Below are 24,981 nucleotides of genomic sequence, written 5' to 3' on the forward strand. Positions count from 1 at the left end.
TCTTAAGGTATCGTACACTGACATAACATAATAATAGAAAAAAAAAAATGGAGTACTTTCGATAGATTAAGTGTGTTTTTCTACAAATTTTACGAGAAGGTTGAGGGAAAACCTATTGCAGTGAGGTTTCGTAAGGTATGGAAGAAAGAAACGCGTGTGGATCAGAGAGTGTATTTACTTTCATCAGCGAGAACGTGATTGGTGACGACGCGTGTGTGTGTGTGTGTGTGTGTGGTGCCCTGAGAGAGAGAGAGAGAGAGAGAGAGATGGTAATTATAGTCTATCCCTGAGGTGTGAAAGATGACTAAGCTAACTTTATCTCTCTCTCTCTCTCTCTCTCTCTCTCTCTCTCTCTCTCTCTCTCTCTCTCTCTCTCTCTCTCTCTCTCTCTCTCTCTCTCTCTCTCTCTCTCTCTCTCTCTCTCTCTCTCTCTCTAACTAACAGGAGGTGTTGTCTTCCAGGTGTTGGTGGCGCTGGTGGTGGTCATGTTATACGTCAGCCTGTCAGAGGAAACACGACCACGGCCCCCCAGACGACCACACCTCCCCCAGACGACCACACAGACCCCACCCGCCCCCACAAACCCCCGCCACGCCCCCACCGCCCCAGACCCCACCATGGACCGCCCCGTAAACCCTCGAGGCCTAATCATGGCCCTCCAAAAAGGCCCCCAGACCGAGCTATGGCCCCCACCCAAGGCTCCTTCCCACTCCTATGGCCCACCCCTAAAGCCCCTCTCCCAGCTATGGCCCACCCCTAAAGCCCCTCCCTCCTATGGCCCCCACCAAAAGCTCCATCCCCAGCTATGGTCCACCCCTAAGGCCCCTTCCTCCTCCTATGGCCCACCCCTAAAGCCCCTTCCACCAGCTATGGCCCCCACCCAAAGCCCCTTCCCTAGCTATGGCCCCCACCTAAGGCCCCTTCCCTAGCTATGGTCCCCACCTAAAGCCCCTCCTCCTATGGCCCCCACCCAAGGCTCCTTCCCCCTCCTATGGCCCACCACCTAAGGCCCCCTCCTCCTCCTATGGGCCACCCCCTAAGGCCCCGTCCCCGTCCTATGGTCCACCTAAAGGTAACAGTGTAATCGATGACTCAGGCTATGGTGGGTCTGGTGGGTCTGGGGGTGGGTCTGGGAGTGAGTACAGTGGCCCCTCCCCCTCCTCCTCCCCCTCCTATTCCCCTCCGGACACGGGGTATGGTCCTCCGAAGGGCGATGACACCTCCTTTGAGCCAGTCTTCCCGCCCTTCCCTTCCTTTGATGATATTGCTGACTTCGGGGACTCCTTCTCTCCGCCTTCCTATTCTCCTCCTTCTCCCTCCTATTCTCCTTCTCCCTCCTATTCTTCTCCTTCTCCTTCTCCCTCTTACTCGCCTCCATCTTCTTATTCTCCTCCTTCTCCTTCTCCTTCCCCATCTTACTCCCCTCCTTCTTCCTCCTATTCCCCTCCTTCCAACTCCTACTCATCTCCTTCACCTTCTCCCTCGTATTCAGCCCCCTCCCCCTCCCCTCCTCCTTATACGCAGCCCCCGAACAGAGCTACAAGCCCCCCGCCTCTGCCCCCCTCCCTCTCGACACAGCCGCTGCCCTGCCTCTAGATGCCTATGGTGCCCCTCCAGCCCAGTCACCAAGCTACAGTGCCCCTCCCGCCCCGTCACCAAGCTACAGTGCCCCTCCCGCCCCGTCACCAAGCTACAGTGCTCCGTCCCCTGCCCCGTCGCAGAGTTATGGTGCTCCTCCCGCCCAGTCACCAAGCTACAGTGCTCCGTCCCCTGCCCCGTCACAGAGTTATGGTGCCCGTCCCCTGCCCCGTCGCAGAGTTATGGTGCTCCTCCCGCCCCGTCACCAAGTTATGGTGCCCCTCCCGCCTCGTCACCAAGCTACAGTGCTCCGTCCCCTGCCCCGTCGCAGAGTTATGGTGCTCCTCCCGCCCCGTCACCAAGCTACAGTGCGCCATCTCCTGCCCCATCACAGAGTTATGGTGCTCCCCCGGCCCCGTCACCAAGTTACAGTGCGCCTCCCGCCCCATCACCAAGCTACAGTGCCCCGTCCCCCGCCCCGTCTGTAAGTTACAGTGCTCCATCCCCTGCCCCGTCTTATAGCTCACCATCTCCTGCCCCATCACCAAGCTACAGCGCACCTCCTGCCCCGTCACAAAGCTACAGTGTCCCGTCCCCCGCCCCGTCACCAAGCTACAGTGTGCCATCACCCGCCCCTTCACAGAGTTATGGTGCCCCTCCTGCCCCGTCACCAAGTTACAGTGCTCCATCCCCTGCACCATCTTACAGCTCGCCATCCCCTGCCCCGTCACCAAGCTACAGCGCCCCACCCGCCCCGTCACCAAGCTACAGTGCCCCATCACCTGCTCCGTCACAGAGTTATGGTGCTCCCCCCGCCCCGTCACCAAGCTATAGTGCCCCACCTGTCCCGTCACCAAGCTACAGCGCCCCATCCCCTGCCCCGTCACAGAGCTACGGTGCTCCCCCTGCCCCGTCACCAAGTTACAGCGCCCCACCAGCCCCATCACAGAGCTACAGTGCCCCATCTCCTGCCCCATCACAAAGTTACGGAGCTCCCTCTGCCCCGTCACCAAGCTACAGCTCACCATCACCTGCTCCATCACCAAGCTACAGTGCCCCTCCCGCCCCGTCACCAAGCTACAGCGCCCCTCCCGCCCCGTCACCAGGCTACAGCGCCCCTCCCGCCCCGTCACCAAGCTACAGCGCCCCTCCCGCCCCGTCACCAAGCTACAGCGCCCCTCCCGCCCCGTCACCAAGCTACAGCGCCCCTCCCGCCCCGTCACCAAGCTACAGTGCCCCGTCCCCAGCCCCGTCTGTAAGTTACAGTGCACCATCCCCTGCCCCGTCTTATAGCTCACCATCTCCTGCCCCATCACCAAGTTACAGTGCCCCTCCTCCCCCGTCACCAAGTTACAGCGCCCCTCCTGCCCCGTCACCAAGCTATAGTGCCCCTCCTGCCCCGTCACCAAGCTACAGCGCCCCTCCTGCCCCGTCACCAAGTTACAGCGCACCTCCCGCCCCGTCACCAAGCTACAGCCCACCATCCCCTGCCCCCTCACCAAGTTATAGCGCACCTCCCGCCCCATCACCAAGCTACAGTGCCCCTGCTGCCCCATCACCAAGCTACAGTGCTCCTCCTGCCCCGTCACCAAGCTACAGCGGCCCTCAGCCTCCCTCCTATGACAGCACGTTCTTCCGGGATGACTTTGTACTGCCCTCCCTCTCACAGCTCTTTGCAGACGACAAATGGGGTGATAAGGTGAAGAATTGAGCCCCCCCACATGCCCCAGCCAAGGCTTAACACTTCACCAGACTTGTACAGGTTTAATATCCTTGCTTCAACCCCGCCGTGCCGCAGAAACACTCCTCCAGCAGGTCTAGAGAGGTGTTCTGAGATTTTCCTGAAGCCGTATTAAAAAACGCTCTGCTCTCTCACCACGATAGTTTTCCAAGGCCACTGAGATGATTATGCCGGGTTCTCAAGAGTGTTTGTCCTGTTAATAATGTGGAGATGTTGTTAATCTATCGCCAGAACTATAAAAGCACCCTTAAGAACTCGTGTATATTCAGCTACATAGACTTAATCCTCTTGAAAGAATATTGGAGGTGCCGCCCGGGTGTTCAGAATATTGTCTTGTATTCCTTGATAAAAGAAACAAGGATATTTTGTGTGTTTGCGTGATATGATTCGCCCATGCATTCATAATACTCATCTGTGTTGTTAATAAAGTTTTCTGCATATGTCTGCTATCTACCTGCACATGATTAATTCATTCATTCATTGATTACGTGTGTTCAAAGCTAGGAATGCACACCCACCTATAGCTTGCACGCGCCGCTATGCATGTGTGTCTGTGCATGCGTGAGTCATTACACTGCCTGGTTGAATAATCTGTGAATGATCCGGTAACGAGGGAGGAAAGTATGGATTTCATCTACAGCTTTTACTAGAACATACATAATTTACTCTTAATCCCATGATAGGCAGAATGGTGATAGTGGCGGTGTCTTTGGTGGCCGCGGCGGGGGTCTCCACTTGATTCCACTTGACCGTCTTGCTTGTGTGTCTGTCAAATTTACCTTCCTCTTCCTTCGCCTTCATCTGCAGGTACACACACACACACACACACACACACACACACAAAACGTTATTAATGCTTCTGCTGCTGCTGCTGCTGGTACTAATACTACACTCCCTCACACACTTCCATTCTTCTTCCTATCACTACACTTTATGTATTTCAGGTGGAAAATAGCAAGAAATACTCGGAAAACACTGTGAATTGAAGGAAATGTTGATAACTTGACACAGGGAAGGACTGGGGTTCGGGGGAGGGGTCTTGGTCTGGGCCATGGTGGGCGCCAGGTGGTTTGAACGATGTTATACATAATCATCGCCTTATTTCACAGTAATGGGCTGTTTATCTAATTTGGTGGTGGACAACAGCAGGAAACTGAGAATTGAAGGAAATGTTGACCAATTGAAACGAGAAGGGAGAGGGGTTGGTGTGGTGGGGTTTGGTCCGGATCACGGTGGGCGCCGGGTGGTCTGAACAGGGGGTATACATAACCATCGCCTTATTTAACACAGTAATGGGCTATTTATCTACTTTGGTGGTTGATTCTGGCTTTGCTTCACTCTCTGGGTCTGGAAACACAGGCAAACATTGGTGGACTGACCCTGGGGGGAAGGCAAGGCTGAGATGTCCCCTGTGGCCCAATATTTACGTACGTAATTCATTTTAAAAATCGCGAGAAGAGAAAAGGATCCCAGACAGGAATACTCTACACTTTTAGACGCAACAAATACTTTAACTAATAATCAAGACAAAAAAACCTTAGCGACTCGATTGTTTACAAAACGTAGTCCACCGAACGGTCACTATGTCAAGCTAACGGTGCCATAAACACATCATATGTCAAGAAGGAAAGCACAGCCACACTACATTTTATTACATTTTCTGGATACGAAAAATTTTCGCTTTCCAACTAAATAAAGAAAACATAGATTCCTTGTCGTACAAAGATTTTTGTTTTCTATTTTGGAACCATAAAAAAATTACTTATTTGAAAATACGAATAGTTAGACTAAAGTTTATGGAATATCATTACTTGGATCATGTTTTTCACATCTTTTAAGTCTTGTATCAAGCAGCAAAACAATCTTAGGCATGCTAATTAAGAAAAAGTTGAAATTATAGAATGTCGAAAGTGTTATTTCAATGAGAAACAGAAAACACAGCTAGACACGATCTTATGACGGATCATAACTTGATTTACATTACTATCAATAAAAAATACAAAAACAATGCAAACTCAAATAGTAAACGAGAAAAAATCGTGATGTAGAGCCGAAGTAGTCTTTTTTGCACCTTTTCTCACCACCTCCATCTCCCCTCCCGTCCCTCCCACACTCCTCCACCTCCACCACCTCCACCTACTCCAACACAGCGAGCCTTTAAAACACCCGGAAACATCTGCAGAACACTAAAAACGCCCTAAATCACTTCCATGGCTGTAGGGTGAAGGGCTGGACTGGCGGGGTTCGGCGGGTCAGGGCGCTGGGGATGTCTTGATGTGGTGGCGGTGATGGTGGTGGTGGTAGTGTGTGTGTATGTAGGTGTGTATGAGTGGGTGGCGGACTGGCTGGTGGTGGCGTGGCATATACTGTTAAGTGTTCAGAGAATGGTGTTGTAGTATTGTAATTTCACCACATCACCAATGCAAAGTAAATAAATATACGTAAAATAAAATAAAATAAGTAAGTAAATAAATGAATAAATAAATAAATAAATATAATGAATACACAAATAAAATGAACAGATAAATAATAAGTAGATCAATATTTGATTTGATTTGATAAGTTTATTGTTGAAAAAAGTACAACAAAGGAGATGGGAGGAGCCTGCCACCCATCCCCCAAACAAATGTTCATAGAAAACTAATGTATTGCAGTACAAAAATAAATAACCTTAAGTATATTTACATTATTTACAAAGGTGGAGCAAAAAGTGGGAAATCCTTGAGGATGGCAGGGATGATGTCATTGTTGAAGAACCAGCTTATCATTGGTGGCAGGTCCTAGTTCCCCTGTGGGCGGAAATGCACCAGCAAGGGACACTCCATGACATAGTGGGCAAGTGTGTGCCCTGCAGGACTGTGACACAGCTTACAGGGCACAGCAGCAGCCCCACTGACCTCCCAATAGTACCTGTAACCCAGCCTGAGACGCATAGCAACAAGGTCATGGGCGGCACTCTTCCTGCCATAGGTGACACTGCTGGTGTGGGAGACATGTACATAATGGACTGAACTGGGACTGCCTTTCCCATAACAAGTGTCAAGGTTATGAGCAATGGTGCTGCAAACATGACGTTTAAGCTGACCCTTGATGTTATTATAAGTGTGTTCAACAGGACAGTCAGCAATGTCCTCAGTAAGGGAGTGACGGGCAAGAACATCAGCTTTTTCATTATGGGAAATGCCAACATGAGAAGGCACCCAGGTGAAACATACTCTGAGATTATCTCTCTCCAAGAGATCAATGACACCAAGACACTTGTTGATGAGATCACAATCAGCAGGGGAAGGAGACAACAATGAATATAAGGCACCCTGACTATCAACAAAAAAGTAAACATCTTTCCCCAAAGGAAGGACAATTTGTAAACCTTCTGGAGTAATAATAAATAAAATAAAATGTATGTGCTTACGCTAACATTTCTCACTATTCCTCCTCCATCACTCCTACTGTTTATCTTTTGTTAACTAAAATAAAAGACTACAACCTTATAATTAAGTCTGAATTATCCAGAGAGAGAGAGAGAGAGAGAGAGAGAGAGAGAGAGAGAGAGAGACCACCACCATCACCACCAGTAAAATATAACCAATATAACATACGTCATAAAAAAAAAAAAAATGAATGAAAATATAAGACAACCGGAAAAAAAAAGTATGTAAATGTCCGTCTGTCTGTATGTCTGTCTGTCTGTATGTATGTCTCCCAGGTGATCACCACGACTACCACCGTCACCACCACTACCACAAACAAAACAAACACTAATTAAAACCATGAGAAAAAACTAATGAAATAAAACAAAACAAGAGAAATGTGTGTGTGTTTGTGTGTGTGTGTGTGTGTCCCAGCTGACTACCACCACCATCACCACCACGCCTCATTCGTTCACTCAGACACTCGCTCACCACTCACCACTCACACATTCACCATGAGCTGCACAGGGGCCATACCAAAGAGGGGCACCAGGCAAGGCACCAGTGACAAGGTAAGGAGGTGCTGGGGGCCAATATAGTGCTGAGTGGTGAGAAATAAGCTGACCATAAGGAAACAAGTGCCCGAGTGCTGGATGGTGACCCGGGCTTATATGGTGAAAATGATGGTGTTTTGGTACTTGTATGATGCAATAATGTTTTTTGGGGTGATTGTATGGTGAAATAGTGGTGTTTTATGGGTTGTATGATGCGGGTGATGGTGCTCTGACTGGTGACCGTAATGTAAGTGGTGATAGTGACTTGGTGACCGTGGTATGGTGAAATAAATCAATGTTTTTTTTAATGGTATATTTTGGTGTATTTTCATCAATTTTACTGGTGATTTGTATTCTAGTTGTTTATTTCATACCTGTATGCTACTTGTTCTTGTCATCCCCTCCACCCCCTCTCTCTCTCTCTCTCTCTCTCTCTCTCTCTCTCTCATATATTTCAATCAGTGAGAATATTAACCCCTTCAGTACCATGACACATTTCCATATTCATTCTCGTGACTATTTGGTGATTTTCTACAGCTTCAGAAACTCAAGTGGGTGATTAGAATAGTGAAGATTGTGGCCATTAACCTTCTGACCTCCATAGACCCTTGCTAGTGTCGATAAAATGGTTTAATCGTACACAAATCTGAAAAGGTAAAAATGTGTCCCAGTACTGAAGGGGTTAAGATAGTGAAGACTGTGGCCATTAATCTTCTGACCTCATAGACCATTCCTAATGTCAATAAAATTGTCTAATTGTACACAAATCTGAAGGTAAAAATGTGTCCCAGTACTGGAATGGTTAAAACATATAAATATTTACTTTATAAGATAATTTTTGGGTTCAGTTAGTATTGCATAATGTTTGTTCATCTGCTTTCAATGGTGACTGGCACATTATAGTCACTTGTGCTGTCTGGCAATGATTTCTTGTGGGAATGTAACTGCAAATGCTTCCTTCAGCCCATAAATTCCCATAAAAGCCTCATATTGTATTAAAAAAAAAAAAAAAGACTACTACTGAAAACTGAACGCAATTTTTTTTTCTTTTTTTCTTTCTTTTTTATACCTCATCCAGTACTGGGACGCATTTTTTGCCATGAGTTTTGGGTGTGATTAGACAACTTTATTGACATTAGGAAGGGTCTATGGAGGTCAGAAGATTAAAGGCCACTGTCTTCACTATTTTAATCCCCACATGAGTTTCTGAAGCTGTAAGAAATCACCAAATAGTAAGCATAGTGAATATGGAAATACATCAAATTGTACTGGTGGGGATAAAATAAATTCTCGTCAAAGCCTCATTGTATAGAAAAAAATGGCCACTACTGAAAATTGAGTGTGATTTTTTAAGAATTGTATATATGTTTTATTGTGTTTACGATAATTTGCAATCACAGGAAGCTGGGATCAACTCTCTCACTACTGGGACACTTTTTTACCATGAGTTTTGGATGTGATTAGACAATTTTATTCACATTACGAAGGGTCTATGGAGGTCAGAAGATTAATGGCCAGCCTTCACTATTTTAATCCCCCCCTTAAGATTCTAAAGCTGTATAAAATCACCAAATAGCAAGCAGAATAGATTCAAAACACGTCATGGTACTGAATGGGTTAATAAACTATATATATTTCTTGTGTTTAATTTGCTATCACAGGAAGCTTGGCATTAAAGTACTGATTGTGAGGTTATGATAGTGAAGTTGTGTTATAGAGGCAACGGTAACTGCAGGGAAAATAGACAAAGATATTGAGAGTTAAAGTTGATTTTGCTAATACCATGACAGGAGTTAGTGGTTATAAGCAATGGTACTTAAGTAACAGCAGTTTTGAGGAGTAGTTAGAGTCAGGTTAGGTTAGGTAAGTTGCTAATGACAGGAAACAGAACATTTTGAAGACCAGAAACTTTTGTATAAGGCCAAGAGGAAATGAGATTAGATTAAAATTAACATCTTTATATAAGGAACAGGTAGAGTTAGGTTAAGTTAGGTTAGATTAGTTAAGTTGCAAATGACAGGAGACTGAACACACACTTTGAGGATGGGAGAGTTTTGCATGAGGCCAAGAGGAACTGAGGACTTGGTTAGGTTAGGTTAGTTCACCTCACCTCGGTCGCCTGCTCGTCACCCAGCCAGTCTTCCCCATTACGGAGTGAACTCAGAGCTTGTAGACCTATCTTCGGATAGGACTGAGACCACAACACACTCCACACACCAGGAAAGCAAGGCCACAACCCCTCGAGTTACATCCCGTACCTATTTGCTGCTAGGTGAACACACCCCACACATTTGCCTCGCCGCTTCCTGGGACTCGAACCCGGCCCTCTCGATCGTGAGTCGAGTGTGCTAACCACTACACTACACGGTGTATGTTGAGTTGAGTTGCTAATGACAGGCAACAGAACACTTCAAAGATTGGAGAGTTTTGCATAAGACCAAGAGGAAGTGAGATTTGGTTAAGTTAGATTAGATTAAAATTAGCATCTTTATCTGAGGAACAGGTAGAGTTAGGTTTGTTAGGTTAGTTAAGTTGCTTTGAAGATCCGAGACTTTTGCATGAGGCCAAGAGGAAGTGAGGACTAGGTCAAGTAAGGCTAGGATAGATCATGTCAGCCCAATCTTAGTGAATAATTACAGGAGACAGAGAGAGTGAACAGTGAAGATCAGAGTTTGCGAAAGTGTGAGAGGAACAACTTGAAGAGGGCAAGTGAGTGATGCCTTGGTGATGACAGGAGAGACACAGGAAAGCTCACTCAGGGTTCACAAGGGCACCAGGAGACCCAGTTGAAATTTGAAATTACTGTAGTATTGAAGTTTGGAGAAGATTGAATAGAAGTGAAATTAGTGTAGCATTGGAGTTAAAAGAAGTTTAAATATGAATGAAGGTACTGTAGTATTGAAGTTAGGAGGGGAATTTTGAGTAGAGGAAGTTACTGTAGCATTGAAGTTAGGGAAGTTTGAATAGAAGTTAAATTACTGTTGCGTTAAACTTAGGAGAATTTTGAATAGAAGTGATGGTACTGTAGTATTGAAGTTAGGAAGAATTTTGAATAGAAGTGACATTACTGTATTATTGTTTGTTACCTTACAGGACAACACAGAGGTGATTGGTGAGCCTCTGGACGAGTTATACATGAATTACCCAAGCCAGGGCGGTGACTGTCGTGTTCCTGCACTGGTGAGTATGTCATGTGTGCTTCCTAGGTCTGTATCCTGAAATGCCTTGCTCTCTCACCATCACTGCTTTCCAAAGACTCCACTTGAAGATTTTTAAGACTATTTTCATGGTTCTGGTGATAGACTGGCAAGATTTATAGATTAGTAAAAGGAGAAACTGTCTTGAAAACTCGGCTAGTTGTCTCTGTGTCCTTGGAAAATTGTCGTAGTGAGAGGGAAAGGCGTTTTTTAATATAGGCCTTCATTTAGAGGAGAGTTTAAATTTTTTTACCTTATTTCTTTCACCAGTACTAAGTGTAGGATTGTTGTATAGTCAGTTAATGTTGTTTTTTACCACCTTGCCACATGCCACAAATATAATCACTACTAAAACATTTTTGTACCACCGTGAACACTGTACCATACCCTACAGCACAAGAACTGGACACAGAAGGGTATGTACCTCAAGTATGTGCGGCCACCTCCCCCCGTGCTCCCTGATGGTTCGCCCCCTCCCGCCGGCGCCTCCGAGTCGTGGATCGAGCAGATGGAATTGATGGAGGAGGATTTGAGGGGCCTTCTGCGTCTCCCTCACCATAAGTTAGTGGCTGTTTTTTATTTATTTACTTATTCTTTATTTATACCATGTGGGCTTTTCACGGGAATTTATGGGCTAAAGGAGATACTTTTTGTGGTACCTCCTATCCCAAAGCCCACCCGCTAGGAAACCGTTGCCCCGAGTGAGGAAGCCCAACCTACATTCGGACCATGGACAGGATTCGAACCCGTGCACTTGGAGACCCCTCAGACCCCAAAGCACACATGGTTCCACTGTGTTTATCCTTTGTTTATTTAGTTTTGTGTTTCTTGTGTATTGATCCCTTGTTGATTTATTTTTGTTTGTTTCTTCATTTATTTTTTGTTTTTCATTCTTTATTTCCTCTCTTTATTTATTTATTACTTTTTTCCTCTCTACACACCTGAACACCTCACTTTTATTCCCTCTCCACACCTGAACACCTCACTTTTTTTCCTCTCCACACACCTGACCACTATACTTTTTTCCTCTCTACACACCTGACCACTTTACTTTTTTTCCTCCACACACCTGAATGTCTCACTTTTTTCCCTCTCCACACACCTGAACGCTTAACTTTTTTCCTCTCCACAGAACTGACCACTTAACTTTTTCCCCTCACCACACGCCTGAACATCTTACTTTCCCTCCTTCAGGTTTTGGTCACAGATGATTTACGACCCAAACATCCACCTGTGCTTGGAGTCGTACTTGTCGCAGTGCCCCAGGTGGTATGAGGAGAGCCAGGTGGACCAGCTGTGCAAGGGCATGGTCTCCTCACTCCACAGACTCATTCTTCTCATCTACCTCCGCCTTGCCACACCTCGCGAGTCACAGGTTAGTGGGTGTGTGTGTGTGTGTGTGTTTTTGTTCTTGTTTTTGTTTTTCTTTATTTTGTTTTATTTTGTTAGTTGATTCATTGTTTTGTTTTGTTTTGTCTTGTTTCTTTTGTTTGTGTGTTTTTGTCTCATCTCGTCCTGTCTCCTCTCTCTCTCTCTCTCTCTCTCTCTCTCTCTCTCTCTCTCTCTCTCTCTCTCTCTCTCTCTCTCTCTCTCTCTCTCTCTCTCTCTCTCTCTCTCCCAGATGCAAACTTACCACATCATCTCCATCTCATTCTCTCTCATCCACACCTCTCTCCCTGTCTTTCTCCACAAACCTACCACATCATATCACCCCCCCTCTCACACTCTCCCTCTCTCTCTACAGACCTGCCACATCACCCCGGCAGTTTTTGCTCAGATGATCTACGAGAATTTTCTCCTGGATGTGTGTCAGCTGCTGGATCTTAGTGTGGTGTACGGCCCCTCCTGCGGCCCCCTACTGACGCGCATGTTTGCCTGTGTGTTCCGCCACCAGCCTGAGTACTACCAGGACCTCACGCACACTGTCTCCTCCATAGCCTTGGTAAGTGTTGGGGTTTGGTTAGGTTAGGTTGGGTTGGGTTGGGTTGGATTGGGTTTGGGGTGTGTTTTGTGGGTTTATATAGAAGGGTGGTAGATTAGAAGAGAGAGAGAGAGAGAGAGAGAGAGAGAATGCTATTGATGTTATATAGAAAAGGAAAGGAGATTAGAAAAGGTGAAAGAGAGAGAGAGAGAGAAAGAGATGGTATTGATGTTATTTTTGTTTTGTTGGTTCAGTAGAGAGAGAGAGAGAGAGAGAGAGAGAGAGAGACTAGTTGACAAAGTGAAGATAGATAAACTACTATTATTCTTGTTTTTTGGGGAGAGAGAGAGAGAGAGAGAGAGAGAGAGAAGAAAAATGAGAAAAAAGAAAAAAAAAAAAAAGAAAAAGGTGAGAGAGAGAGAGAGAGAGAGAGAGAGAGAGAGAGAGAGAGAGAGAGAGAGAGAGAGAGCGAGCACCACTAACCAAACACCCCTCACAGGCTCTAGAAGGAGTGGAGGACAAGCTTCAGGTATCGGATTACAAGATACCCATACCCCTGGACGCAGTGATGGACAACCTCTCACAGCCAGACCTGCAGACAGTGGTGCTCTTCCTTCTCGACACCTTCTCTTCACTCCACCTCTTCCTCAGCCTCCACCCGCCGGCCGCCAAGTGTTTCCAGGAGGACGTCAATGAGCTGGGGTGAGGTGATGGTGGTAGTGATGGTAGTGGTGTTGGTGTCATGTTTTTAATCCTTTCAGTACTGGGATGCATTTTCACCATGACTTTGGGTATGAATAGATGATTTTGTTGACATTAGGAAGGGTGTATGGAGGTGAGAAGATTAATGGCCACAGTCTTCACTATTTTAATCCCACAGATGAATTTCTGAAGCTGTATAGAATCATTGAATCTTCAGTACTGGGACACATTTTTTACCTTGAGATTTGTGTACAATTAGATGATTTTATTGACATTAGGAAGGGTCTATGGAGGTCAGAAGATTAATGGCCTCAGTCTTCACGATTTTAACCCCTGACATGAGTTCCTGAAGCTGTATAAAATCACCAAATAGTCACCAGAATGAATATGAAATTGTGTTATGTTACTGGAGGGTTTCATTGAGGTTCTGTGGTGTGTGTGAGTTGAGGTGAGTGTGTTGGTGGTGAATAACTGGGTTTGTGTTGTGTTTAAGGTGTTGTTAGGGAAAGTAATTGAGTTTCTGTGGTATGGATGAGATGTGGTGTGTGTCGTGATGGTGGTAGTGGTAGTGGTGGTGGTGGTGGTGGTATTTGTTTATGTTTGGAAATGAGGTGATGTATGGTAAATCTAGGTAAATTAATTGAGTTTTAGGCTAAAGTGTGTGTGTGTGTGTGTGTGCTAACCTAACCTAACCTTACCTTACCTAATTTTATCTTATCTTATCTTACCTAACCTACTGTATATATTTTTGTGTGTGTGTGTGCATGCGTGTGTTTCATCTACATATCCAAACTTCACTCAACTCTACAGACAGCAAACCTAACCTAACCTAACCTACTGTGTATATATGTGTGCGTGCGTATGTGGGTGTGTGTGCGTGTGTCTCCTCCACATATTGTCACACCTTCAGACAACAAACTCAAGCCTAACCTAACTCCACCACTAACCCTTCCTTCCCCTGCCACAGGATAGCCACCTTCTACGAGCGTGTAGTGTCGGCCATCACCAACCAGCTGCGGGAACTGAGCCAAGGGTGGAGCTGAACCCTCGCCTCGTCAGGGAGATTAACTTGATGAGGTCTTCCATGCTGGCAACCTTCAGAGCTCTCCTTCACCATAAGTGCCTCACCCCCCTGCAGGATGAAAAGTGTGTGGATGTGGTGATGTTAAAAAAAAAAAAAAAAAAACTCACCCATTATCTCACTCTCTACACTACCATTACCTATTGTCATCTTCACTTCCACACTCCCATTACCTTGAAAGAAAAGAAAAAAAGAAAAACAAAAAGTAGCCATTATCTCTCTCTCTCTACACTACCATTACCTATCGTCATCTTTACTTCTTCATTCCCATTACCATAAAAGATAAAGAAAAAAAAGTAGCCATTATCTTTCTCTCTACACTTACCTATTACCTATTATCACCTTCTCATCACCTTAAAGAAAGAAAATAGACACTCCATTACCTCTCTCTACACTATCTATTACCTATTATCACCTTTCCATTACCTTAAAAAAAGAAAAAGAAAATAGACACCCCATTACCTCCCTACACTACCTATTGCCTATCATCACCTTCCCTTCCACACCCCCATCACTTCTTTCTTGTCCCCCCGTCAGGTCAGGAACGGCTGCAGTGGGGGAGTGTGTGGAGCGTTTCCTGCACATCATGACCACCTGTGTCGCGGAGAAGGTCTTCATCACCGATTACTGCTCCGCCTACCCCATCGATGCTGACATCAAGATATTCATGGTAAAATCGATGATGCGTTTTGAAATTGTGTCTGTTTTTGATGTTGCCAGGAGTTTTTAAGTGTTGTGTATTAGTGTTGCTCTCAATCACCATCACCACCACCACCACCACCACCGGTAAAGCTTATGTTCTCAAATATTTCTGCGCTTCACCTCCACTATTTCAGAATGCTTTATCTAAATTCACACAAGTTTCTATGGTGTTTTTACTGTTCTAGAGGCAGAGTGACGAGTTCTACATTATTTACTGGAGAAACACCTTGAAAACCTCACTAATCATCTCTGTGGCTTTGGAAAATAGTTGTGGGGAGAGAATAAAGCATTTTTAAGCAGGTTTTTACAGTTCTAGAGGCAGAATGACAAAATTTCTACCTTACTAAAAGGACAAACACTCTTTATAATCCAGCTAATCATCTCTGTAGGCTTTAAAAATAATCGTGGTGAGAGAATAAAGCATTTTTAAGCAAGTTTTTATGGTTCTAGAGGCAGAGTGACAAGATTTCTACCTTACTAACAGGAGAAACACTTTTGAAAACCCCACTAATCATCTCTGTGGCTTTGGAAAATAGTCGCGGCGAGAGAGCAAAGTGCTTCTACATACCGACCTAATTCCCTCTCTCCTCCCTCCCCCCACAGGACAAGGACGGGGACATCACCAGCCTTACCTTTGTGCGTGAGGCGATCACCACTGTGTTGAAGGAGATGGACGCCTCCCCTCGGGTTGGTGGCCTTCCCCTGGAGCACCTGAGCCTTCCAGACACCACCAAGCCTTCTGAGGTGAGCTGAGGCACTGCTAGGACTGGGAAGGGAAGGCAGTGTTAGTTTTCTCTTAACCTCTTCAGTACCGTTGGAGAAGAAAAGGAAGGAGAAAGGAGAGATTGGAGGAAAGGGAGGGAAATGGAGAGAGATTGGAGAAAGAAAGGAAGGGGAATCAAGAGACTGGAGAAGGAAAGGGAGGGAAATGGAGAGAGAGAGAGATTGGGGAAGAAAAGGGAGAGAAAAGGAAGAGATTGGAGAAGGAAAGGGAGAGATTGGAAAAGGAAAGGAGAGATTGGGGAAGGAAAGGGAGAGAAAAGCAAGAGAAGGAAAGGGAAAGGAGAGAAAGAGATTGAAGAAGGAAAGAGAGGGGAAAGGAGAGATTAGTCTTATCTTAACCCCTTCAGTACCATGATACATTCCATATCCACTCTGTGTACTATTTTGTCAATTTTACACAGCTTCAGAAACTCATGTGGGGGATTAAAGTAGTGAAGACTCTGGCCATTAATCTTCTGACCTCCATAGACCCTTCCTGATACAAATAAAATTGTCAAATCACACCCAAAACTCAAAGTAAAAAAAATGCATCTCAGTACTGAAGGGGTTAAGTTGAATGAATCTGTTACTCATCACGTTCAACACCTCAATTGCCTTACAGGATTCCATAGACATCAGTGGCATGAATGGGTATGCTCAGGAAGGAACTGCAGCCTCCACACCTGATCTGGACATAGCTGCAGGTGTGTCGAGCGTCCAGGAACTCCTACCGGACCTTGGCGCTGGGTTCATTAGGGAGTGTCTCAGGTAAGGCCAGGTGGTGGGCAGGCAGTGGTGGTGAGATGTGGAGTGAAAAGGTAAGGTTTGTTAAGGGATGAGGAAGAATGTTGGTGTTTGGTAATGGTTTTGTTTGCGTGAAGTTAGGGTGGTTTTTTTTTTTTTTTTTTTGTGGTTTATTAGTTAGTCAGTTGGTTAGTCAATCAGTCAGTCAGTCATAGCTAGAGGTATTTCATTAGTGTGTGTGTTATTCATCTACTCACTTATTAACTCACTCAAACACACAAACATCCAGTCACTCACTCATTCACTTTCTTACCTACTTATTTACTCAATCTTTCACTCCATCATTCACTCACTCACTCACTCACAATCATCCAATCACTTGTTCACTCACTTTCTTACTTAGGTACTCACTCACTCACTCACTCACACAACCACCCAGTCACTCACCCCCTTCTCTCCTTCAGGTACTACAACCACCGGCCAGAGGAAGTCATCAATGCCCTGCTGGAGGATAACTTGCCCCCGTCCCTGGCCAACCTGGACCGCTCTGCCCCCCTGCGCCCCTCCACGCCCCCTCCGCCGGCTGAGGTACCCCTGTTCTTGTCCTCTTGTCCTTGGTGGTTGTTTATCAGTCAGTCAATCAGTTAGTCAGTTAGTCAGTCAGTCAATCAGTCAATCAGTTAATCAGTCAGTTAGTCAGTCTTTCTTATCTTTATTTGGAGTTTTTGTTGGCGTTTTATTTATTTATTTTGGTAATGAATGATTTTTTCTTGGTATCTTTAGTGCTGCTCTTTTTTTTTTTTTTTTTTTTTTTTTTTTCTTTTTTCTCTCTCTCTTGCTCATAACCCTTTCAATACTGGGACACACTTTATCTTGAGATTAGACAATTTTATTTACATCAGGCAGGGTCTATGGAGGTCAGAAGATTGATGGCCAGAGTCTTCACTATTTAGAAGCTATAAAATCACCAGGTAGTCACCAGAATGAATATGGAAACATGTCATGGTACTGAAGAGGTTAAAGAGCTTTGTTGTTTTTTTTCTATCTTGCCTTTAGAGTTAGTTATGTTTAGTCTGGTTCTTGGTTTGTGTGCTTCTTGAGTTCTTAGATTCTGTTAGTTTGTTCAGTATGGCTAGTAAGTGAAATAGTCCTCTTGTCCATTCCTGCCCTTCACTTTAGCCATTCAGTCAGTCTTGTAGTGTTGGTAAGCCAGTCAGTCAGTCTCATTCTTTATTTAGTATGGCTAGTAAGTGAAATAGTCCTCTTGTTCACTCCTGCCCTTCACTTTAGCCATTCAGTCAGTCTTGTTGTATTGGTAAGCCAGAAAGCCAGTCTCATTCACTATTCCAAAATGTCACCAAGTTGATTTTTACCTCCATTCTTTCCTGTTGCTGTGAAATATACTCAACCAAATAACTTAATAAACAAACCAAGGTGGCACTCTATAACCCATGTTGGTGCCACAGGAGGAGAGCCAGGAGGTGCCATCGCTGGGAATCCTGGAGCAGAGGGCCAATGTGTATGACAACGATGAATTTGACCTGTTCACAAGGAAGGATGTTGACCGCACCAAGATCCACAAGGGGAAGAAAGCCACCAACACCAGGAAAATCTTGTACGAGAAGGATGAGGCGACAATTGACAAGGTGAGCAGAGGGTGATGGTGAGAGAATGAAGGGTGATGATGATGGTAGAATGGTGAGCAGAGTGATGGTGAGCAGAGAATTACCATGATGGTGATGGTGACAGTAGAAAGATGAGGAGGAGAGAGTAACTGTGAGTGAATGTGACAGTAGAATGGTGAGCAGAGTGACGATAAGGGTGATGGTGACAGTAGAATGGTGAGCAGAGAGTGATGGTAAGGGTGATGGTGACTAGAAAGGTGAGGAGGAGAGAGTGATGATGAGGGAATAAAAGGTGATGATAACAGTAGAATGGTGAGCAGAGAAGTGATGGTGATGGTGACAATTGACAAAGTGAACAGAGAGTGACAGGAATGATCAACAAGAGCAAAGAAATAGTTGAAAAATCTGGGTAAACTAGGACATAGACAAACAAGAATAAACACTAACAAAAGTAAAGAAATAGTAAAAAATCACGATAAACTAGGATGTAAACAGAAGAATAAAGAAGAAATAAAAATAAACAACAGAAAGCAAACACACTCTCTCTCTCTCTCTCTCCTTTTTATCATCTTTCTTTTCCTTTCCTTTATTTTTCAATCTGGACACACAAACCCTCCTCTCTTCCATAGCTGAAGGAGATCGGCCGCCAGTACGAGGAGAGAGGAGGAACCAGCATTTACGAGGACGAGTTCCGCTACGAAGCTGAAGACGACCACCATGCCTGGGACTATGAGGACGAGTATGACGACACGTACGACGACAACGAGACTGGTGACATTGATGAGCTGGGGCCAGAGAAGGTGGTGAAGAGGTGAGTGTGGTGTCTGAGAGGGCCTGGGGTGGGCTATCTTGGTGACTGTAAAGGAGATGGGTGGAATTATTGTTACGTTTTGGTGATTTGGGAGTGAAGAAGTGGGTTTGGTGGGGTCTCTGGGATGGGGTGGTGTATCTTGGTGACTGTAAGGGAGATGTGTGGAATTATTGTTTGGTCTTGGTGATTTGGGAGTGAAGAGGTGGGTTTGGTGGGGTCTCTGGGATGGGATGGGATATCTTGGTGACTAAGGGTCTGTAATGGTGAAATGATCTTGAAGATTTGTGAATGAAGAGGTGGGTTTGGTGGGGTGTGTGGTCTGGGGGATATCTTGGTGACTGTAAGGGTTTGTAATGGTGAAATGGATAGATTGTATTCTTGTTTGATCTTGGAAATTTATAAGCGAAGAGATGGTGGGTCTGAATGGGTTTGGTGAGGTCAGGGTGGAATATCTTGGTGACTGTAAGGGTCTGTAATGGTGAGATGGAGGGATTGAGTTATCATTTTGGTCTTGGAAATTTGTGAGTGAAAAGGTGGATCTGAATGGTTTGGTGGTGCTTTCCCAGACGGCCGGGCATCATAGGAGCTGGCCGCCTCAACACACACATTGACTACGGCCACAACTCAGAGGAGGAGAAGAGTGATGGGGAGGCAGGGGAAGACCCAGCAAAACAACAGCAAAATAACAGCAGTGATGGCGTTCAGATGAGATGGTGAGCAATATATGATAAAAAAAAAACAGTACAAGAATGATACTCCAGTTTTTCATCTTAAAAAAAAAACTCATGTTTTTTAACCCCTTCAGTACTGGGGCACATTTTTACCATGAGTTTTGAGTATGATTAGACCGTTTTATTGACATTAGGAAGGGTTTATGGATGTCAGAAGATTTATTTTCAGTCTTTACCAGGAGTTTTGAGTATGATTAGACCGTTTTATTGACATTAGGAAGGATTTATGGACCTCAGAAGATTAATGTTCAGTCTTTACCATGAGTTTTGAGTATGATTAGACCGTTTTATTGACATTAGGAAGGGTTTATGAATGTCAGAAGATTAATGACCAGTTTTCACTATCTTATCCCCACATGAATTTCTGAAGCTGTATAAAATCACCAGATACTAAGCAGAATGAATATAGAAACATGTCATGGTACTAAAAGAATTAATGTTTTTTGTGTAGGTCAAAACACCCGTCAGGCACCAAACCCAAGCAGGCACTAAAGACCAGCACTCGAGGGGTCCAGAGAGTGTCCACCAAGTCTAGTAGTAAACCCAGCAAGGCACACACACCCACGCCAGAGAGAGAGACGGGTGCTGGTGAGGAGAATGGTGAGCACGCCAGCACACCACCACCACGCCCTGCCTTCCAAACCTTCTGTGAGAACCCGGAGGTGATGAGGCAGCGGGCTGAGCAGAGACGCAGAGACAGGGACTACAACAGAGGGTGAGATGCTGTTTGGGATGTTGTTTCTTCAGTGTTAACCATTTTGAAGCAGTTTATTTCATTGTACTGCTTAGGTATTGGAAAATTTATCATATGTCTTCATTATAAGCCACTTTCAAGCAGTTTATTTCAATGTACTAGTTAGGTAATGCAAAATTTGTCACTTTTCTTCATTATAAGCCACTTTCAAGCAGTTTATTTCATTTTATTGCTTACATATTGGAATATTTAGCACTTATCTATCATTCATTATAAGCCATTTTCAAGTACAGGCAATCCCCGCTTAACAAAGGGGTTACGTTACTAAAAAACCCTTCGTTAAGCAAATTTTTGTTAGCGAACCACTTATAACAAGTTTAACCCGACGAGCTTCCATTGAGAGTAAACAAAGCGAGAGTGCATCATAGTACAGTGAAAGGTTTAATGAAAGTAAAAATTATGAAGTTAAACATTTAATTAAACACTTTAATTTAAGACTAAGTCATTATAATGTACACTAATGTATGTATGTAAGTAACTTTATAATGTTGATGATCTTAAATTTATGAAGAGATGGAGTGTGGAGCAGGAAATACGCTAGCTGGCAACCTGTGGAATGTAAACAAAGGGTGCATCATTGTACCGCATACAAAACTTATGTACCACATTTCCACAAGGCTTTCCATTTTATCCATTGTAGAGTCACGAGTTCAGGTGGTTCTTTTAGCTTGCAAGGAAGATACGGTCTCACCAGCCTTCTTAATAGAGTCTGCTGACTTGAAAATAGTAGACAGTAGATGGAGTCAAGCCATGGTGGGAAGCAATGCTATTAGTTTTCTCGCCTCTCTCGTGTCTGTGAATGATATCCAGCTTCACTTCGAGAGTAAGAGACTTCCTGGTCTTCTTAGCAACGCAAGGCGACATTGCAGGGGGTTTTGGTGGCATGTAGAGTGAGGGAAGACAAGCTGCTGCTGACACTGTTATTGTTTTGAACTAGGTGCGCATGTTGTCCACGAGAGGCGCCGGTGTATTCAAAAGCCTGTCGGCTTGCGTGATATAGCTGGGCTTTCAAACTTGGAAAGAATTACCTGGATGAAATTTTGTTAAAGCAAATTTGGTGTTCGTTAAACGAGCAGATGGTAGTAAAGTTAAACCTTCGTTGTAGCGAGATTTTGTTGTGTGAACATTCATTAAGCGAGGGTTACCTGTAGTTCATTTCATTGTACTAGTTGTATATTGAAAGATTTGTTGCTTTTCTTGAGTATAAGCCTCTTTCAAGCAGTTCATTCCATTGTACTGTTTAAATATTGGAATATTTGTCACTTTTCTTCATTATAAGCCACTTTCAAGCAGTTTATTTCATTTCATTGCTTAGATATTGTAAAATTTGTCACTTTTCTTCATTATAATCCTCATCCAAGCAATTCATTTCACTGGACTGGTTAGATATTGGAAAATTTGTCGTTTTCTTTGATAAATTGTGAGAACTAACCATAACACATCTATACCATCCTTCTTTAGGCACAGAGGACGAGGCGGCGGCGGTGGTGGTGGTGGTGGTGGTGGTGGTGGGGACCAGGGATGGAGGGAGGCGCGGCTGACCAACGGGGTGGAGAACGGGGTTGAGGGCGGCCCTGGCAGACCCCGAGTGGGCAGCACCAAGCATAGTGGCAAGGGGTGGCGACATGGCGATGGTGGTGATGAGGACCGAGGAGGCTACCGGGGAGGAAAATGTAAGTTGTATTGTGTGTGTGTGTGTGTGTGTGTGTGTGTGTGTGTGTGTGTGTGTGTGTGGTGCCTTGTCTGGGCTATCTCCTGTGGGACTGACAGTTTGTTATATAGGTAAATAAATCAAAGAATGAGAGAAGGTAACAAACTGCACTCACAGACAGAAAAAAAAATAGTAATTATTCTCTTCTTCCTCTATATACTGATTTTTTTTCTCTCCTTTTCCTCATTTTTTTTGTGATAAATAATACACCCATCTTTTATTTATTGCCTTGGTTTCTAGTAAGTCCTAATACACTAATGTCGTTGCTTCTACAGACAAGGAGGACACAAACCACGGCCGAGCTCAGAGCCAGCAGCATCGACACAAGATGATACACAAGAACGAACACAAACGTCAAGGTGCTCAGGCAAAGTTCAGCCGTAACAACTAAACACTGGAGCCTTGAACACCGAAAGGCAGCCACCATGTCCCTCGCCAACCCTAGCCACCATCACCACTATTTAAGACACAGCACAGACACACAAACAAGCAGAAGTGTAAGTCGTAGAGGGCTTAAAGGGAGGACTGGCCGTGTTTTTGGTCTTATTTGGAAGGTAAGATGGTGTGTGTAGGTTGAATGAGGGTCTGTAGATTGGCAAGTAGAGTTGTGTCATTTGTATCTGGATTTACACATATTAGGGGAAAAAATGAGGGGAAAAAATGTACTAGTTTGAAATCGTGTGTATATTTCAAGTGTTTGGTAATGAGTCGAGTTTGGAAGTGTTTTGAAAAAGGAGAGAGAGAGAGAGAGAGAAGAGAAATATCAAGTTGTTTGCTATCAGAGAAGTTAAAAGAAGATAAAAAGAGGGACAGTATGAATATAAGAACGGCAAGAATGAGAACTTGTTACAGGAGGTATATTCATGTGGTGAGACAGAGAACAGGTTACAGGAGGTATATTCATGTGGTGAGACAGAGAACAGGTTGCAGGAGGTATATTCATGTGGTGAGGCAGAGAACAGGTTGCAGGAGGTATATTTATGTGGTGAGACAGAGAACAGGTTGCAGGAGGTATATTCATGTGGTGAGGCAGAGAACAGGTTGCAGTAGGTATATTCATGTGGTGAGGCAGAGAACAGGTTGCAGGAGGTATATTCATGTGGTGAGGCAGAGAACAGGTTACAGGAGGTATATTCATGTGTCCTATAGTTCGGTGTTGGTGAGGGCAAGAACAGTATGGGTATAACACCATCCTGTACTTATGTGTTCTTCCTTAGCTAGGTGTTGGTGAGGGAGAGAACAGTATGGGTATAACAACATCCTGTACTTATGTGTTCTTCCTTAGCTAGGTGTTAGTGAGGGCAAGAACAGTATGGGTATAAGAACATGGCTTATATATGTGTTCTTCCTTAGCTAGGTGTGGGTGAGGGAGGGAACAGGCTGCAAGGTGTTGGAATTAAATCATACAAGGCTCTGGTGTCAACATTTGCTCACTATCTGTGTTCTATCAGGAGACAATGGAGGGCTGGCTTCTCTCTTAATAAAAAAAAAAGCCTTGAAGAAGTGCCCACAAGTCTCCCTGCAGTTCCTTATTCACTTCACTCATGCTTGCACAGTTTGCTGATCCATCTCATTCACCAGACATGACATGGGAATACATAAAAAAAAAAAAAAAAGATACAGGTTCTCTAAAAAGAGAGAAAAAAAATAAAAAAGGTCGACTTCCTGTTAATCCACATGACCTTACCAAAAAGTTGAGTTAATTAGTGACATGCTTGGTACTGAAACCCTCCAAATTTCTCTTTGCTTTGATTTTGACTTGTACATGTAAAGGATTTTTGTGGGAATGTGGCCAATGTGTCCTCTCGTGTACCAGTGAGGACGGTGATTCATATAAAGGACTGTATTCTGAGACACTTCTTGGCCACATGCACCTTCAGTACTTTCAAAGCCTCCAGTTGAAGCTACAAGGGTTTCTAAAGGTGTTTTAATGGTTGTAGTGACATCAATAAGTTTTCTGCATTATTAACTGGATGAACATTCTTTAGAACATGGCTGATTTATTGCTGTGGCCTTTGAGAACTGGTGGTGGGTGGAAGTGTTTCAGAATGCCAGTCAGAGAGGCAAAGGTGACGGTGGTGCAGTGCCGACCTTCACAGCAAGATTCCTGTTCATGTCTGTGATCAGCCATGTGATATAAACTCGTCTCTTTATATATATATACAACATATATATTTAAAACTGTACTTGTGTGTACTGTACTGTATTGTACCTACCACTCCATTACACACACACACACACACACACACACACAGGAGAGGTTATGAGTTGGCAGTATCAAAAGTCAAGTTCATGGTCCTCTACACACACACACACACACACACAGAGAGCTAGGCGTTAAGTCAACCACACTAGGGCATGGTAGTTGTACTGAGTTACGGGAAATAAACAAAGTTATTTTTGTTAAAGCATTAGTGAACTGTTAACAAACTCTTGGCAGACATTTCATTATCCTTCCTGTTGTGATGAGATGCTTTGGTGACTGGTGACGGGCCTGGTGATATGTGGTGATGTGTTTGGGTGTTTGTATGGGTTTATTTATTTACTTATTATTTTGGTATGTGGGAATATGTTTGTCTTTTTTTTTTTATTTTTTTTTTGTTTCCATTGGGTATTAGCGGTTATGTGTGGTGGGTATGTATGGGGAGAGACGCCCTGCCTGCCACGCTCCGCCATGAGGGAGGGGCGTGCATGGGTCTCTAGCAACCATGAACAGAGTATCGCGTTTTTCTTACGGTAGTCGGGGAATAGTAGTAGTAGTAGTAGTGTGATCTAATAAACATTTTCTTTTCCTGCTTTAAGAGGAAACTTCCGGAATATTGCCTGTGTGACTGCGTGAGCATTGGTCCCCGAGGCACACACACACTATTGCATCCACTCATTCGCAAGCACGCAGTGAAACAGGTATTGTGCTCATGACTAGGACACATACACACCATTATAAAGGCGCGTCCATA

The 24,981-nt window shown here is 44.5% G+C and overlaps 2 protein-coding genes across 2 annotated transcripts; both read left to right on the plus strand.

The window, feature by feature from the left end:
- The first annotated feature begins 485 nt into the window (after positions 1–485).
- LOC123502634 (extensin-like) lies at positions 486–3,759 on the plus strand. Its single transcript, XM_045251800.1, is given in 5 exon segments — positions 486–821; positions 949–1,484; positions 1,631–1,758; positions 1,817–2,061; positions 2,063–3,759. Coding segments are annotated over 5 exon segments (2,472 nt in total). The 3' UTR covers positions 3,290–3,759.
- A 3,386-nt stretch (positions 3,760–7,145) lies between these two features.
- Positions 7,146–24,459, plus strand: LOC123502635 (activating signal cointegrator 1 complex subunit 2-like). Its single transcript, XM_045251801.1, has 18 exons — positions 7,146–7,301; positions 10,377–10,463; positions 10,875–11,041; positions 11,675–11,855; positions 12,225–12,422; positions 12,901–13,103; positions 13,516–13,537; positions 14,071–14,249; positions 14,722–14,854; positions 15,490–15,630; positions 16,271–16,416; positions 16,857–16,980; positions 17,859–18,038; positions 18,647–18,828; positions 19,395–19,541; positions 20,011–20,274; positions 21,775–21,986; positions 22,300–24,459. Exons 1-18 carry the CDS (start codon positions 7,245–7,247, stop codon positions 22,413–22,415), a joined length of 2,739 nt encoding a protein of 912 aa, XP_045107736.1. The 5' UTR covers positions 7,146–7,244; the 3' UTR covers positions 22,416–24,459.
- The last annotated feature ends 522 nt before the right edge of the window (positions 24,460–24,981 follow it).

The sequence above is a fragment of the Portunus trituberculatus genome, chromosome 12 (genome assembly GCF_017591435.1).
Source record: "Portunus trituberculatus isolate SZX2019 chromosome 12, ASM1759143v1, whole genome shotgun sequence".
In the NCBI taxonomy this organism is placed as follows: Eukaryota; Metazoa; Arthropoda; class Malacostraca; order Decapoda; family Portunidae; genus Portunus; species Portunus trituberculatus.